The 19,735-nt window shown below is 32.2% G+C and overlaps 1 protein-coding gene across 1 annotated transcript; it reads left to right on the top strand.

The window, feature by feature from the left end:
- Positions 1-11,873: 11,873 nt before the first annotated feature.
- Positions 11,874-13,487, top strand: LOC143560945 (cytochrome b561 domain-containing protein At2g30890-like). Its single transcript, XM_077049132.1, has 3 exons — positions 11,874-12,164; positions 12,428-12,576; positions 13,132-13,487. Exons 1-3 carry the CDS (start codon positions 11,889-11,891, stop codon positions 13,439-13,441), a joined length of 735 nt encoding a protein of 244 aa, XP_076905247.1. The 5' UTR covers positions 11,874-11,888; the 3' UTR covers positions 13,442-13,487.
- Positions 13,488-19,735: the final 6,248 nt, after the last annotated feature.

Genomic DNA, 19,735 nt, shown 5'->3' with positions numbered 1-19,735 from the left:
CATAACTGAAAACCGAACTGTTAATTGAAAAATATTAACCATAAAGGTGGGAGGGGCGTATACGGGTACCGGCTATTGGGTAATGTGCTTTTGATGGGGTATGCGACCGTCGGCCTTTAGGATTAGGAATCGGGATGGAGGGAGAGATCGATTTGTGTTTTTGTGTGAGGAAGACGGCGCATATGTAGGCTGTAACCGAGTCGAGTCAGGGTGGTTTCGAGCTCAAACTCAAAATTAAATGAGGCATATCGGCTAGTCTCGTGCTTGATTTTAAAGTTAAGCGAGTCTAAGATCGAGCCAAGCCATGACCAGAGCCGAGGTTGGGTCATTTTTTGCTCGGTTACAAAAATGAGCCAACTTTGCTCAGATTGTTTCAAATCAAATTTTTGTTAGCTGATTTTATTCGAGCTTTTATCGTGCAAGACACGAGCTCAAACTTTTTGAACAGCCCTATGCATATTAGACATAAACTTGTTTAACTAAACATTTCAATATTTTAGCCATAATGTTTTAATTGCCTCAATAACAAAATAAAAGAAAGTATACATTCATTTCATAAAAAAGAAAAAACAAGTTACAAATGGACTATTTGCTAACCAAAGATTTCTAAATTTTGTTTGCTTTCCATCTATATCAACTCGAAAACAGAGAGAAGCTAATTAAACTCCCTTTTTCTTTTCTTTTTTTTTTTTTTTGCAACTCATTTTATTTTCTTCTCTTGTATCTTCCTTTAGTTTATAACTTAATAAGGGCAACATTAGATACCAAACATCAATTGGTCAAGCGGTAACCCCATAACTTTTCTTATGGAAGATTGGGAGTTTAAGTCTCGTCTGAGTATTTTGTTTCAGGTTTAACTGGGACATATTTCTAGCTGTGGGCTTCCTCCTGGAAGTGGACCGGTCACCATGTTTTGTTCTTCAGAGACCGAATAATGATTTATTTATGTGAAACTGGGTGTCCGGACATTTGCTATTAAAAACAAATTAATTAGGTTAAATTTGACCAACTAAATTTCGTGTATTTGCTTGGATGTTGTATTAGTGGTCTATGTTTATACCCCACCTGGACAAAGCATAGATCATAGATGCTACAAATTGTTCACGAGCCGAGCCGAATCGAGCGAATGCTTGCTCGTTGCTTGGCTCGTTTACAACCAAACTGAACAGCTAGAATTCGAACCGAGCGAAAAACGAAACGAGCCAAAATTGAACCGAGCATTTTTCGATCGAACATCGAACAATTTTGAGCAATTTTTTATTTCGTTTTCAGCTTAAAATTTTCAATAAGAAACAAGTAGAATGCTGTAAATAATATATTTTGTAAACAAATTAGTAATTTTTAGACAAACGTATAATAGGTTGTAAACTTTTAGGAAAAAAAAATTTGAAGTGAGAGATATAATGAGTATGCAAACAAACTTTTAGTATTCTAAAAATTTGAATCAAACTAATAAAACTATAAAATTGATGGAATAGAAAAAATTTAAAAGGGTTTAAAAAATTGTATACTTATATTTTATGTGTGTATCTATATATCTGTCTATATATAATTATATATAAAATAAATTAAAAATATGCGAGCAGACCTTTGCTCGTTGCTTGTCTCGTTTATAAACCGAACCGAGCAAAGCGGCTCGTTTACAATTGAGCGAAAAAAGAAACAAACATTTTCCGAGCAAATTCCGAGCGAGCGGTTTGAACTGCGCTCGTGACGATGCTAATGGAACAAGCGTAACACTAAGTTTATGCTAATGGAACAAGCGTAACACAAAGAAACTTATGGGCCTAAAAGGTTTAATGTTGAAATGAAATATTCAATTCAGGACTTAGAGGCCTCAACTCTAGAAAGGTCAATTGGGCCTGATGGTTCTAACCTTTTATTTTTACTTTTCATTTTATGGGTTGAATATTTACTCATTTAGATTTTAATAATCATTTACAACAAAAAGTTATTGTTTAAACTTGTATAAATAAAATCTTAAACTAAGGGATATTAAAAATAAAGCTGTATATTATTCAAGTTTTATTTTTATAAAACTTAAAAAAAAAATCAACCTTCAAACTACGTGTACATGACATGCAAACAAACATGTACTATAGCATGCATAATATAAGTTAGGATATTACATTTGTAAGTAAATTAAAAAATAAAAAACGATAGATTTAAAAAGGGAGGGGGGGGGGGGGGAGAGATGAAGCTTTTTTGACATTTGGATGCTAAAAGGATATATCATAGTCAAGAAAGGATGGTAGCATATTTGTAACCATCTAGACTTAAAACTTTTAAGGGTGATTCTCAAACCAATTTTTGAAGTATGATGTAAACTTTCATTATCATATTTGTTATTTTATGATACTTCAAGTTTTTCTTAACAATGTTTATAAACATGCATAATATTTTGTGAGAGTGAATTGCGGTATTCGTTTATATGGTTTGTCCTAATCTACGGTTTTAGTCCAATAGTTTCAAATCTGCGATTTTCGTCCTCGTGGTTTCATTTCACTTGCAATTAAACCCGACCTCACTAACTCCGTTAAGTCTGATCATGAAACTCATCAGCGTGCCCCTCACGTGAGAGGCAATTTTGTCCTTTTTTCCCCACATACACCTCAGCCCCTCACTTGAGGGGGCTTGCGAAGTAAGGTTTGGGTTTATTTGGGGAGGAAAAAGACAAAACTACCCCATACGCGAGAGGCACGCTGATGAATTCAATGACCAAGCTTAACGTGATTAGTAGGGTCGGGTTTAATTGCAAATGAAATGAAACTATAAAAATGAAATTTGAAGATTTAAAACCATTGAACTAAAACCACATATTTAGACAAACCAGAAAAAACATTTTACTCTATTTTGTGAAGTTTCTGAAAGCCATTATATTTTTTAAAGTAAAACTATGATTCATACACCTATGATGCATCAAGTCAAATAGGCAATGTTGAATCTCTATACTTAAATAAATCTTTTTTTATTCAACCATGCTATTTCTTATTTTTTAGATTTAAACCCGGTTTTGTGAATCAAACCTGGCCTTAAAATTGTACAAACCAATGGTCATGTTTATACACTATCTTCCTTAATTATCGAAGAATATGAAAAGAGTAAAGTGCTTAAATCGTCTCTGAGTTTAGTTAATAATGCGATCATCGAAGTTTCTCATTTCTTGCCAATTACATCCAAAATGTTAACTCTGTTTTTTCACTTCATCATCAAAATCCAAAACAATACCAACCACCGACTAAAGTCATCGACCTTTTTGTTAAAACCGAAAGTCGCCGATCTCAAGTAATCAACCAATTACTTTCCAGCAGAAGCCAAGTCCAAGCACCGCAAGCCGATTCAATCTGCTATCTTTCTCGATCTGACTTAAAATCAAAGCCATTATTCTCTGTCGGTTAGTTCAAATTCATGGTTAGGAGAAGACGCTAGTGCCAACGGAGGAGACGGTGTTGCCAGGCGGGTATAAAAATAGTCGACGACCATGAATAGTGGTAAGTGGCTTAGACTGGAGTATGAAGATGAGGAGTGATCTGGTGGTTATATTTAATTTGTTTATTTATATTAGAAGGTTTGCTATTATTAGATAATAATAATAATAACATAGGAAAAGGAAATACAAATGAGTCGGCGGTTAAAATTAACAGAGTTAACATTTTGGACGTAATTGGCAAGAAATAAGAAACCTCGATGGTCCATATCGCATTATTGACCAAACCTCAAGGACGATTTCGACACTTTACTCATATGAAAATAACATTGGTGGGTAGCTGAAAAATACAAATATACTAATTTGAGCCCCGTGTATTACACGGGTAATTAATGAAAATTTTAAACTTTAATCATCAGGTGAAATAAAGTCAACAAAAACAAAATAATCATATATTGTTAATACAATTACAATTTACATTGAAATTACAGAAATTACATAACTAAGATTACTCAAATATGTTATAATAAAATTACCGTATACTTGTATTGATACACTACATTTGTGATTGTATTGATCGGCATACATTGTTTATCAAAAAAACAAAATCTTTAATCCATGTATGCTTGTAACTCTTGGTAAGGTAACATATAAGTTCTGCTTATAACTCTTCTGTGTGAGAAGTAAGGTTCTTCAAGTACGTGCATACCAACCTTAAATAAATGATAATGTATCCATGAAACTAATAAAAAAATATTCATACACGTAAAATATTATACGTTTTAATCAATTAATATGATGTCATTTGAGATCATTTGCTCATATTTATAAAAAAAACATGATTATCCTAAAAACCAGATTACCTGAACTTTGATAATATAATCACCATTTAGAATTTGAAATTGATTGATAATGATAAATTTATTATCAATTTTCTGTGTATGACAAATTTTTAATTGATTTTATATTTTACAATTAACAATTGCATAATCAAGCAACACATATAAATCCAAAAATTAAAATATAACAAAATAATTTATTTCATTTCGTATGAATGTTATAGTCAGACATACTAACCTTAAAGCCATGTTCAAATAACAGTGATTAATCTGAGTTAATAGAATATTAGAAGATTTAAAGTTGCATAAAGTGAATGTAGTAATTCTTATTTATAATTATTAAAAGTATTAGATTAGGAATGTTTAAATGTTGAATACTAATCTCGTGTTATTAGTTAATATTATGGGATGTTGTTGGAATATTTAATTAATCGATATATATATATATATATTTTAACAACTTATAGAAGAAAAAAAAAGAAGCAAAGATTTCGGATTTTATGGGAGCATAGTAAATGACTTTTAACCGGATTAACAATTTTTATGTAAAAAAAATAATGTGAAAATGGAATATCATTGAAATGTAATGAGGAGCATGATTAAGTTACAAATAATAAAAATTAAAATTAAAATAATAAATATTTCTATTAAGTTACATTATTATTAAGATATGAATCTTAATGAAGTTTTATAACATATTTTAATAATAAATGCTATAAATGTAATTTTTTTTAAAGTTTTGTGTATAGCTTTATTATTTTGAATATAAATCATAATAAATACTTTAATAATGTACTAACCAACATGTAAACTAACATAACCCTAGTTCGTTGTATTTGAATACAAAATAAAATTATTAAGTTAATATAATATTGAAATTATGTAAATGATTTTTGGAAAACGAAAATAGTGGAATGAGTTTGAAACAAATTTTCTTTGTTTAACATTTTGAATGTTTTTAATTAAGTAATCTGTCTTATAAGGCGTATTAAACTGAATATGATTTGAATATATAAGAAAAGTATAAATCAATCCATAAAATATATATTTTTGAAGCATATTAGTCTGAGTTATGGAAGAAAATATTGAAAACTAAATATTGATTTTCTTATTGCTTAAACCCTTTATACTGCACAAAAAGTCATATAAATAAATGAAAAACAGTTCATAGAATAAACAGTTATACATATGGATTATACTGATAATGTTCAAGATATGTATAATAGGTATTATCCATGTTTGCAATATTTATACAAAATATTTGAAGAAAATTAAGAAAATACACATTTTACTCCCGGTCCCTTCTAACCTTAGGCAATGACCGGGGCCACCCCCGGTCCCTTCTAACCTTCGCCCCTGTATAAAATTATAGAGGTGAACAGTGTGTTTCTCCAAATTTAACCATGAACAGTAATATTTTCTCTCTCCTCCTCTCACAACCATTTTTAACTACCTCTAAAATATGGAGAACTCCCTCATATAATTTGGAGAACCCACTGGGAATGCTCTAAAATGGTATAAAAGTAATAGTATATATTTTCTCTCTCCACTTGCAAGTCACATGTCAATTTCCCCTATCATTTTAAACGTCCATAACTTTTTCACGCAACACTATTTTTTAAAAAAAAAATTCACCATAATAACAAGCGTTTTTTTATCTTTAATATGAGTATGACTTTGTTATATAAAAATTAAAAAAAAAATTTACGTCATTGTGTTTTTGCGTCTTTTCGTTATTGTGTCTTTTTGTTTGTCATTGTGTTTTTTTCATCATTGTGTCTTTCAAATCATCATTGTGTTTTTTTAATGCTACTAATACGGTTGTGTAATAATAATATGTAAATATAATGATAAAAATAACAAGAAATTATCTAATACATAAAACATAATGATGAATACATATTACACAGTTACATGAAACGTAAAACACAATGATGAATACATATAACACAATGACCTGAAACGTAAAACACAATGGTGAATACATATAACACATGACCTTAAACGTAAAACACAATGAAAACTACGTATTTCGCAATGATATGAACGTAATACACAATGACTAAAACACTATGATAAGTAGAAAGATAAATGATGAGCACAAAGACACAATGACGTAATCTTTGTTTTAATTGTTATCTTTAATATGGGTATCAATTGATAACACAATAACCAAAATCTATAAAACAATGCATAAAAAAACCCAATTAAAAATCATAATGAACAACCAATAACATAATATAAAAAACCCACTATTTTTTTATTTTATATAACAATATGATACTCATATTAAAGATAAAAAAACGCTTGTTATTATGGTGAAATTTAAAAAAAAAAATAACATTACATGAAAAAATTATGGACGTTTTAAAATGATTGGAGAATTAACATGTGTCTTACATGTGGAAAAAGAAAGTCAACAAAAGTGGGTAATTACCTTTATGTCATTCTCATCAATTTATTTTCTTAAATTAATCTCCACCATTCAAATATAAGATCAATTGATTATATTCTTTCTCACACTTCTCATTTTTGTTGTCTTTTGTATTTTAACTTTATCTATTCATGAACTAATTAATTTAATTTGGTTCAATTGGGTTTTGATGAGAAGTATGGATCTATGCAGTCAATCTCGGTGGTATCTCGGTGATATATCGGTGGTATCTCGGTTATCGGTCATCGTGTGAAATATCGGTCAGAATATCGGTACCGATAATATCAGCGATATTGACTGATATTTCACCGATATTTGACTGATATTTCACCGATATATCACCAATATTCCTGATATCAGCATTTTAAGTCTTAATTTTAAACTTTTAGTGTTTAATGTTGTAAGGCCCCGAACCCGGTGACCCTACTTTAGCGTCGGATTTACTCATAAACACAGTTCTTCAAATCAGAGTTTATTAAAACTTTTCGCGGAATATAAAACATCAATCATTTGTTACAAAACATTAAATCTTTTCTTTAATACCATAACACAAAACTTTATATTTAAAACATCTTTACTTCTTTACTTCTTTCTTCAGATGCCAGCCGTTCAATCCATGCCGTGTGTCATCCTCATGCTAACTCTATAATCAGCTCACCTGCGTGCATACTAAAAGTCAGCTACGCTGAGTGAGTTCTAGTTAATCGAACGCCATACAATACATACACATACATACATATCCGTAGATACATATCCATACTTCACTAGTTACCCTTCTGTTCTACATACATACTTGCTACCATACATACATACATATCTACAATCGCTAACCTCAGTCTACCGAGAGTACGTTCATAGTTCACCGTCTATACCTGTACTCAAGGTCGTGAACACGTACAAGGTTCGCAGTCCTTACCTATGTTCACCATTTATGGTACGTACAAGGTTCGCAGTCCTTCCCTATACCATAATACATCCACAACACGTACAAGGTTCGCAGTCCTTTCCTATGTTGCAACCTAACTCATAGCACGTACGAGGTTCGCAGTCCTCCCCTATGCTACAAAACCAGCACGTATAAGGTTCACAGCCCTTTCCTATGCTGACATACATCCACAACACGTACAAGGTTCGCAGTCCTTCCCTATGTTGCAACCTAACTCATAGCACGTACGAGGTTCGCAGTCCTCCCCTATGCTACAAAACCAGCACGTATAAGGTTCACAGCCCTTTCCTATGCTGACACCTATCTACATTTACATCTATCATCTACATCACGTATAAGGCTCGCAGTCCTTAACTACGCCATCACCTGCCGAGTCTATGTCCGACAGAAGCTAGAGGGATTTGCCATCCTAACTTACCACGTCGAACATAGAACTCACATGCCATTCGTGTACCTATATACACATACTTTACATATACGATAATTACATAAGAACACTCCAGGCGTTCTTTACATCATTCATTTAACCATACCCCTTGTCGATACGTGCAATATCCGAAGATCGTTCACGCCCCGACAAGTGTTCATTTGAAATATTCATACATCTTCGATATATAATGTTCGTACCTTTATTTTTAACCTGACAGTACGCGCAATATCCGAAGATCGTTCGCGTACCGACAAGCAATCATTCATATCTATCACACATATCACATATGACATACACTTATCACTTAGGATAAATGTATTAACAACACATCGAGTATGCACACAGCCCCGAAAACATAACAAGGAATGGGGCTAGAAACTCACCTGAATTCTGCTTCTTTTTCTGATAGCTGTAAATCCATTCTCTAACTGAGCTCGGCTGACTGTACAAGTTACACGTATCAATACTCGTCTGATCTAATCTGGTGGCCTAGTATTAGCTTACTTTAACTTATCGCTTTATAATTTATTTTCTAACCAAACTTGGCTTTGGGCGAAGTTAACCCTCGGGCGAACTTAGCTCTAGGCGAAGTTAACCTTAGGCGAACTTGGCTTCAGGCGAAGTTAAACCTTAGGCGAACTTGGCTTCAGGCGAAGTTAAACCTTAGGCGAACTTGGCTTCAGGCGAAGTTAAACCTTAGGCGAACTTGGCTTCAGGCGAAGTTAAACCTTAGGCGAACTTGGCTTCAGGCGAAGTTATCCTTAGGCGAACTTGGCTTCAGGCGAAGTTAAATCTTAGGCGAACTTGGCTTCAGGCGAAGTTATCCTTAGGCGAACTTGGCTTGAAGGCGAAGTTACCCTTAGGCGAACTTGGCTTGAAGGCGAAGTTATGCTTGAAGGCGAAGTTCATCAGGCGAACTTAATCTTGCAGGCGAAGTTATCGAGCTGCAGATCTGTTTGCCCATAAATCCTTCGTTTCTTAGCCAAATAACTCGATTTTGGTACCCACGGAATCGTATGATCGGCGCCTACAAATCCCAACCATCAAATCGGCCTAAAATCGACGTTTTAGGGGTCCGATTTGGGCAGTTTGGGTTTCGGGTCCGGTTAACCCATCCAATCCTAACCATTTTCAGTAATATTAGCTTTGTTGGATTTGTTCTTACCTTACCAACTCAGATCTATCAACAAAATCTCGGGTCTCGGCTTCGAATCTTGATCGGTTAGAATGTGTGTATTTTGAGTGTGTGTATGGAATATGTGAGAAATGGTGGTTAAGGGTATTTATATTAGGGATCATGGGCTTAAGCCCATGGACTCTCCTTCCTTCGTTCATAACCCAAGTCCGTAACCCATATCCATTACCCAACACTAGCCCGACCCATACCAACTCCTACTCTATTTATATCCCGATAACCCGAGTAAACTTTCCCTCTATTATTAAGTAATATAATTAATATTATCTTGGAATTTCGGGATGTTACAAATGTTGGTGTTTCGAATATTAATCAGTTCCTACTTTCTACAATTGTTAGTGTTGCAAAAGGTTAATTTGTTAATAGGAGAATATATTGTATTGTTAGTGTTAAAGTGCTATATATATAAATTTTGCATGATATTAAAATTACCTATATTCCACCGATATCTCACCGCAATAACCGATATCTCAAATATCGGTCCTCGACCGATATCCGATATTTTTCCGCATTAACTGCTTAGGTATGGATCAAACTACTTACCACAATTTTGGAAAACAACAAACTAAATCAATCGGGTTGGTTGTGGTGATTGACCCTAGATATCTTTCCATCGGTGTCTACTAATTTTCGATTTGGTTGGGTTGTGTCACACTATTAAATATTAAAAACATGTTATGACAACCGGTATGTTAAGAGCTACAATGAAAATTATGTGGTGATCATGATTTTTTTTTCTTCAAACATGACATAATAGATTGGTCTTTTCCTTATAAGTTTATAAATCTCAGGATCGTTGTTTAAAAATCTTGAGGGCCACGGAAAATCATTATGTACGTTACATATATAAATAAAAACATAAACAAAAACCCATAGAATCGGTTGACCTTGCACCCTATATTCTAAGTCCACCCATGGTTTTGTTAGATCGTACCATCAATGCGGTATGATTTGACGGTTTGAACTCTTTCATTTATGCAAACCCCCTTAAACCCACAACACCCAAGTATATTCTGCCACTTGTTTTGTTTTGACCTGTTACTCATTACATTCAATCCAACCAGGTCGACGTATGCCATTATTTACGTATTCATAACAACATGCATGTTCATGATCTTGTGACATATACATCAATCAAAATCTAAGAATACCCTCTTGATTGATTAAGTTTCGTATCAAATTTTCTTCGATATAAACAGCTTAACGACCTCTAACTTTTATTATTAAAAACACATGTAAATGAATCATAGGATTTATAAAGTCTCAAAGTAATGATTAGTTTGAACATAAATAAGTGGCTCTATTGTTGAGCAAGGTCCCCATGTGACTTTTATGCAATCACTAGTAGATTTTCAGAACACTAAAGTTGCACAACATTTGTATATTATTTTTCTGGTATTCTAGTTAAACTCAAGCACTGCATTGATGGGTTGTACTGTACAACAACCAATGTTTGGAGCACCAACTAGTGGGGTGATGGATTTCACAGATCCACTTTGACATTATCTTTTTGTTTTCAAACAAATTGATTGAATACTGACCACTTTGCTCTGTAATCCCACCATTTTCTTTCAGCCAAAAAGGTGACCCCTCATGTGATAATCTAATCTTCTTTTGGGACCATTTGTTTATTTCATACAACAAAAGTTGTTATTAAAAAAATTTATTTGAAGCAAAAAAAATTATTTGAAGCAAATGAATAAATGCAAGTGTGTTAGAAAATGGTCTAATTTAAAATAGATATAACTTTTGATCTATATGGAGTTCTATGATTTGTAACATGTGGACGAAAATGACGAACTAGACAGTACGCCTATCCAACTCTCAGACTCAAATTCCTTCATCTCGAGTCCTGTTGATATGGTTTTTCCTTAATATATTATTTTGTTTGGATTAATTAATTTACGAGTTTATTTAGTTCTTAGTTTGAAGACTAAACTATCGGTTTTGAATTTCAAGATTTGGCAACATCCGTCAACATTATTAGAAACTAGCATGATTGTTTTATACTTTTATTCACTTAGAAATATATCAGCTTTCTATCGAATAGTTCTCTTTCTAACTTTCGTGCCTTGGCTAATATTATAAGGAGGTAGAAACCTTCTCTACCAAGACGCGTTTTGTGGGCAGGCAATTCGTCTGGTGTCAGACAATCGAACCATAAGTTCCTGAATGAGCAATCCATTGGGGGGCAAAGCAAACAATATCTTTTGAATTTTCAATATTTGCCAATATGAACCAAGGCTTTATTCATTCAGAAATAAAAAATATATGATTTTTCCTTAAATTTCCTTTTTTGTTGTTGTTAAAGTCCACCATTTTTCTTTAAGATGAAAAGGTGACCCTAATGAGATAAGCTAATATTACTTTGGGCCCATTTGTCTATTTGTTACACCAACTCTAAAACCCTTCAAGAAACCATCATTCTCCATGCAAATTAATCTGCTTTTTGCTTAATCTCATCTCACATCTCTTTCACCTTTCAATCACAAGTATAATCTTGATTAATCCACTCAGTATATATTCAACATTTTCCCACAAGCCTACTTATATGCTTTTATCAAGGGATACACAACACACACATACACCACATACTTTTTAGCAACGCAACACAACAATGGAATATTGCATTAAAGCTACAAAAAACTTTATCATCATTCTTCTTGTTCTTCTACTTCCATATGTAGTTACTTCATCTCCAGAACATAAAGAAAAAGACAACACAATGATAAGCGATCATCGGTTATCAACGCAGATCATCATCCACGCGTTCCTCCTTTGGGCCTCAATGGGCTTCTTGATTCCCATTGGGATTTTGGTCATTAGATTGTCGAACCGAGAAGTGCAGGGAAGAAGGCTTAGAATCATGTTCTTTATACATGTTGTTACTCAGGTTCATTTGCTGCATTTTTTAATCATTTAACTAATTACATGATAGTCCACTTTTTTACTTTAATAATGAATAAAGTTTGTTTATTGAGCAATTAGTGTTGCTTGTAATGATTGTTTAGATGCTTTTAAGGGCATGATCAAGCATTAATCTTGGTTTTTAAATATGTTTTGGCTCTAAATTTCTTGTATTTTAAGGTATTACATAAGATAATGAAGAATAAAAAATAAAATTTATTTATCTATTTATTTGTATATTTATTGCAGATTCTGTCAGTGATACTTGTAACAGCAGGAGCAGTACTTTCTGTAAAGAATTTTAGCAATGCATTCAATAACATGCATAGGAGATTAGGAGTAGCCCTTTATGGGCTTGTATTGTTGCAAGCACTTAGCGGGCTTCTACGTCCATCCAGGTAATACGCGTTTACGCATTTAAAATTTTCTTGAAATGACAAAAAAGCCGTGTCAGACTGCTTGGGTTGGGTAATGGGCCAAATGGAGGTCAAATGGGCTGGGTTGGGTAACGGGCCAAATGGGCGGGTTGAGTAACGGGCCAAATGTTGAGTAACAAGCCAAATGGGCTGGGTTGAGTAATGGGCCAAACTGGTTGGGTTAGGTAATGAGTCAAACGGGTTGGGTTAAGTAATTGGTCAAATGGGCTGTGTAGCGGGCCAAACGAGTTTGGGTCAAAATGTGTACTTTTTAGTATGGATCAAAATGGGCTGGGTCGGGCTAAAGGTTATAATAACCAAAAAAGTAGCATCAGAAAAAGTATATTACTATAAAAAACAAAACGGGCTGGCCTTGTGCATTTGAATACGCATTAAATGGTTTTCGATTCTGACCCATTTGATTCTATCCTTTCAAGTCTAACCCGTTTAGCCTGTTAAAGATAAAACATAACTTAAAGTCTTAAACGACCCATATGTAAGTAAAGGAGCCAAAACTGACACCTCTACTTATTACAGAGGCGGTAAGACTCGAAGCACATGGTTTTTCACACATTGGTTGCTAGGAACAACGGTTTCTCTACTCGGGATCATCAACGTGTACACCGGGCTACACGCATACCATATGAGATCATCAAGGAATATTACACCTTGGGTTATTTTTTTCACAGCAGAAATTGTGTGCATTGGATTTCTATATCTATTTCAAGATAAGTGGGAGTATATACAAAAGCAAGGCACGATTCGCGGTAATGATCAACCTACAACTACAGTACAACCAACGGATAATCGAGAGGTTTTAGCCAAACAAAATAAAGATTCATGTTAATTAAAATTTTCGGTTAGTGTTAAGTAGATAAAACAATGTGCTTAGTATTCATGTGGAATCATTCATATATGGTATGTTACAAAACTATTTGTCATCTCTCTCTTTTTTTTTCATTTAAATATTTGCTACAAAAGATCTGATTAAAATATTAACAAAAGTTGAAGAAATCAGTAGGGTCTTACAGGCTAACGTGTTATCATATTCACGAGAAACCGACTTTTGTAAAGTTATATGTTCATGATGCAACGCGGGCAGCATAGGCAGTCGGATATATGCGGTTTAAAAAAATGAAAACATGAGCAATGATCAAGTTAAGCCCACAACAGCTAGCATAAGCCATTAAGTATGCAGTGGCAGAAAAGCAGAATGAAGTGAAACCATCATGTTGCCTCATGCAGTTTAGAGATTATTAGATTAAGTACCCAACATCTTAATACCAAAAACAAAAAAAAAAGAAAGTAAAATGTGATATTTTAACCACCAAAATCTAATCTAACTATACTATTAAAACAATAAAGCTTTTGGACACATGGCCTCTTCTTATTGGTCCAACCCTATTGTTTCCACATATAACAAACACTTCTTTGATTTTCTTCACAATTAAATAATTCAAAAAGAAAATAAAATATCAAGCCTCCTAGATTTTATTCGCATTTAAATAATTCTAAATTCATATTGGATGCCAACTTATATCATATGATCATTAGACAATTTTTAAATTATAGTCAATACATTAATTATCTTTAAATCATAGTCAATGCATTAACTATCTTAAAATGCATTACTATAGTCAATGTGGATCTTTAAAACATCATTTATAATTTTTAATAATTTTTATGAACAATCTAAATTATAAGTAATTAAATTAAATTATTTTTAACACATAACCATTTTCTTACGCAATGACTCAGAATCAAGTAATTAAATTAAATTATTTTTAACACAACCATTTTCTTACGCAATGACTCCGAATCAAGTTCAGAAATCTATATCTATATCTATATATTTATATATCTATTAAAGCAAGACCTTTTTGGGCACGTGGCCCTTTCCTATTGGTTAACTTGATTATTTTCATGCAACCTTAAAATTTCTTATTATTAAAATAATTCTATACAAAATAAAAAAAAAAAACTCTTATTGAATGCACCCATTTACTATATCTAATAACCTATGACCCATTTAATCCGAATATTTCATGATCAGTTTGTTAGTTATATGAGATAATTGATAAAATTAATAATTGATAATTCATGTTCTTATTGTATGATTTTGTAAAGTGTGACATTCGTCAATTTTTGAACCCGAAACCCGACTCGTTCCGATTTTTGGAATGCCCTAAAATTTAATGTTTTTATACGAGTATTTAGATAGTGAAACCGTTTTTAAATTTTGTAAACTTAATATTTTTTTATGAGAGGCTATTTAAACTTGTGCTTATGACGTAATAATATAATATATAGATTGTTATTAACGGTTTAAATCACTATTCTTTTCAAATCCTAATAAATGGTTAAATAAGCTAATAATTAGAAATTGTGATTTTCAAATTTAACAATTTAATTATGTTAAATTTAATAATTTTTGTATTGTGAAACTTATTGGTAATATTGGATGATTGTTATAGAGTAAGTGATTTATATCACTAAACGAAAATTCAAGTAAAGTTAAAACATAAGGCGGTTACGATTTATAGATAATTAAAGGAAGTTGAATTGTATGAATAATTATAATAATTATTGCATTCATTTAAATTTAAATTTGAATGAACTAAATTTTCGGTTCACCATAAAAAGTTTTGATTATCTTATGAAACTGATTAATAATTGTTTAATAAGTCTTAAAACACATACTTTCTTTAGACCATTTTAAATACCGACTTATTATCTTTTTCGAGCACACACCCCAATTGACAGATGCTTCCCTTCACCCAACCGTTTTCTATTTTGTATTTAGCTCCCCCCACTCGCCGTCGTTATTTGAATCATGTATCAGTCAAGTTATTTAAACCATCCATTTAGTTATCTCTTTATTAAGAATCAAAACCATAAGTTTATTTTTTTCCAATAGTATGGCACGAAAAAATAAAAATTTTGGTCATTTGGCTTGGGATCAGTTATGGGGTTTGAATGAAGATGACGACTTGCTTCTTTTATATTATATTAGTATTATTTTCAAATTTTGAACCACTTTTCTTTTATTAACTATTTATGAAATACATTATTTATAGTGTAATAAGATCTGATTACTAATAGTTATATTAATAATATAAATTAATCATTCCTTCAAAATTATGATTACTTAGAAACTGATTTTACTTATATATATGTAAATTTATCTATTCATATTAATACAAATTTTTATATATCTTTAAATAAATAATAAACATATACAGTATGTTTACTTGACAATTTTATTAATTTCCACCCATGTAGTATACGGGTTAAAGCATTTCCATCCTACCCCTTATCTCTAAATCAAAAATTACTCTAAAACTCACTACATTTTTTATCTCCATTTCAATTAAAGAATATTTTTATACCTTTTATCATTACCTTTTCTCTTTCCTTCACTCACAACCACTCTCAAAATATATTAAAAAAATTATAGGGGATGAACAGTAACTTTTCAAATATACAGAAAAATCACTACTTTTTCTAAAATATAAAAACCCTTCACTCATAACACCCTGAATCACTCTCTAAATTATAAAAACACCTCTCACACAAAATAAGGGGTTGGATGAGAATACTCTTAATAACCTAGTATAAAATTAAGATTTTAACCTAAGAATCAACTTCCTCTGACCTATAAGAGCATTCCCAACCCATTCCCTACCCTATATCCATATATATCATATAATTACACTACAAATTACTGTTTTTTCTCTCTCATGTTTAATTAAATAATACTTTTTATACCTTTATCATTATTTTTTCTCTTTTCTCCACTCACATCCACTTTTCAAAAATATTAAAAAATTATAAGGTATGAATAGTGAATTCTCAAATTTAACTTTCTTATATAACATTTTCTCTCTCCTTTACTCACAATCACTCATAACTATACTATATAATTTACAAATCCTCCTCACATATTTTAAGGGAATGTGCCGAGAATGCTTTAAAACAGTTTAGTTTATGTGATGTTTAATTTTTTACTTCTTAGTTTATGTGAAGTGCTTGAATTTCATATTTTAAAATTCAAACATCAGTATCTAAATTTTAAATTTTATCGATTTATAATATTTAAATATATTTTTATCCTTTATAACTCGAGACACTACTATAGAGATGAAGAGTGCCTGCTTTGGGTTAGTCTGATGACGTTGTTCCTAAACGAAGCGTTGAATGTGTAAGCGTATGAGGTCCAACCTACACGCATGATTGCAATAACTTTAGGAAAACTCTCTATTTGAAAAAAAGAAAAGAAAAAAATTTCTAGTTAAAAGGAAAAATATGAACTAATAAGCTTATTTATATAGCTAAAATTAGGCATGTGAAACTCTAGATTGTGGGCATACGTCATGGCTACGGGTACAAATATTAAAGGGAAAGAGCTTACCACACGTCATGGCTGCGGGTACAAATACGTGACTAATGTGTTGATTAGTTCTTTACGTTGGTAATGGAAAACATGAATATTATGATAAACCTATAACTAAAACATACCTGTTACAGCAGAGAGGGTAGCCACGGCTGATGAGAATGCTCCAGTCAACATGATAGTCAACTTGGTCGAGTTCCCCTTTAGGATGTATATTAGTGATGGGGATTAGGATTATTGAGAAACCGAAAATATGGAGAGAAAAAGGGTCAAGAATTTATTGTGTGAGGTTTAAGGTTTTTGTTATGATGTTAATAAGTTTCTCCATATATTTATATACACCCAAGGGGAAACCCTTTCATTAGCAAGAAAGGGTAATATGGTCCATCAACAATTACCTAGCTAATATAATAATAAGGTATAATTTAATTATTTTGATCTATTATTATATAAATGATAATGATAGCCATACATAAATATATGTATATCCATATATTTATTCTTACATTCTCCCACTTGGCCGAATAATAATTTATTATGAGCATTAGATTAGTCTGCAGATTTTAACACTCATTTTAGCTTTAAACTCAAACTGGAGCAGAGAAATACAGTCATTGAATTGAACATCGTCTCAAGACCCCATTAATCATACTGCAGTCCTTATTTAAAACCTAAGTAGTTTTGATCAAAATTTTCAAGTAAGCCCTTCAGAATATTTGATTTGTATACTAATTTGTCTATATGTTATTACGCATGAAGAACATATTAAAAGACATACAAAATCAAAACTGATGAGGAAAATTAATAATTAGTTAATTAAAATTAGTCATTTATATAACAATATACTATTATACATGATTATAAATAATCCCGTCTTTATTATAAGAGCTTTCATAAGACTTATGGGTAATAGACCTTTAATTATAGGATCTTTAAGCATATCACGAATGTATTCGATATGAGAATTTAGTTTCCTCAATTCATTCATAAACGAATAATTTATTTCATATCGAAATTTAATGCAGCACCTCTCGAACTGTTACTGTTTGAGAAAACATGGTAGCTGACTTTATCATAATAGGTCATACCCTGCCAGGGAGCATGGTCGTTTTATAGACAAATTAGTACCAATGCAAGCAGCGGAATATCATTAATAAAGATAAGCTACAATGTTTGTACTACGCATTTAAAACAAGGCGTAACTACACCACTATCTTTTCTCTAACACTGCTGCAATATGTGTTGGGTTCTACTAATCTCCTTGACATATAATCTTCATTGTTATTGTTCGGCATACGCCTCTATCCTTAGGCATACTCATTACAATGCTAATCCAAATTGCTATCCACAAGGTACCTAAATACATGCTAAAAAGTGTCACCTAAAAAGTTGGTGAATTTAACTCACATACGCATAAAAGAGTAAATTTATAAGAGCGCGCAAGTTTGCATGTATGTAAGTATAAAGCATGGTGCACATCAATCAAGTCCACAATCAATCCTGCATTCGATCATAAGCCTCCCTCGACTTACAACCGAACAACACCCGTCCCCAATTATTACTCTGCCAAGCAATAATCCAAACATTAGGTCATATGCCGCAACGGTTCGCAGACCTCAGTGTGGTTTACCCGACATAGGGTCACTGTGCGTGGGGGTCTCCCAAATAGCACTACCCATACGAGCCATAGGCTCAGTCATGAGTTAATGATTGCGTAATTTAAAGCGGGACAAAAATATGGCAGAAAACAAGTCTTGATAAACATCACACCATAAGTAAAACCAGCAGTATCAAGCCCAAAAAGTTTAAGTAAAAAGGGCTCGAAACTCACCTCAGTCCGTATGCAATATGTATATGAAAGATAATCAGTGAGCTTGCACTATGCTAGAAATCACCAAGTATGCCTAGTATATACATTATTTCACAATAAGTTACTGGACAACAATGTAAAATTTGTTATTGGTATTGCATATTAGTTAATTCAGAGTGCTGGCCACAAAGTTTGGTTCTTGGTGAATAAAGTTTCCTTGTATGGAAAGATTACTGATGTGCTTGAAGTAGTTTAATATTATTAACTAAAATTACGCTAATCTAGACATTAAGTAATAAATTTTAGACTCTTAAACTAAACTACTAACCGGCAAGTGAACCGATCGACTCTAGTACAGCTAAGTAAGTCCGGATATCGAACCCACGAGACTCTTTAAATTACGTTTATTAGCTAATTAGACTCGACTACAAGACACAACTTATTATTTATATTTGTTTGGGGGGATTTTTTATTTAAAATACTAATTTAATACTATAATTAAAAACTAATTAAGAAGTCAAGAAATTTAAACGAAAACAAAGTTTATTATTTAAAATACGATGATGATGAGAAAACTACCTAGGCTAGACTCCCTTAATCTCAGTAATGACTTGACTCGGGAAAATCTTTAGTTATGGACTGGGATCGTAAAATAGACACTTAAAAGAAAACCGAATAGTACCCCTGACCCTTCTTAAGAGAAAACCTATGGATTTCTAACAAGTTTTAACGCACACTAGTATTAAAAATCAAGTTCGCTTACGGTCACCCAATTGTTTATAATTTAGTTCCTTTATACGAAATCCTACCTTACAGCGCGGAAATCAAAGGCAATTTACTATACTTAATTGATTTGATAAACAATAATAAATAATCAATCATAGACGGACTCCTTACGAAGAACTAAATCTAGCAAGATTAAATAGTAAAGACTTATC

This window comes from Bidens hawaiensis, unplaced genomic scaffold (assembly GCF_021521415.1).
Source record: "Bidens hawaiensis isolate Kalapana, Puna unplaced genomic scaffold, B.hawaiensis_p1.1 tig00020517_1, whole genome shotgun sequence".
Classification (NCBI taxonomy): Eukaryota; Viridiplantae; Streptophyta; class Magnoliopsida; order Asterales; family Asteraceae; genus Bidens; species Bidens hawaiensis.
Note: the sequence above shows the minus strand (reverse complement) of the source record. Positions and strands in the feature narration are given on the sequence as shown.

What these genes read in the sequence shown, in the direction of transcription:
- LOC143560945 (XM_077049132.1), top strand. Translation starts at nt 11,889, where the DNA reads ATGGAATATTGCATTAAAGCTACAAAAAACTTTATCATCATTCTTCTT. An exon ending in TTATACATGTTGTTACTCAG is followed by an intron (nt 12,165 to 12,427) that starts GTTCATTTGCTG and finishes TATTTATTGCAG; the next exon opens with ATTCTGTCAGTGATACTTGT. An exon ending in GGGCTTCTACGTCCATCCAG is followed by an intron (nt 12,577 to 13,131) that starts GTAATACGCGTT and finishes TACTTATTACAG; the next exon opens with AGGCGGTAAGACTCGAAGCA.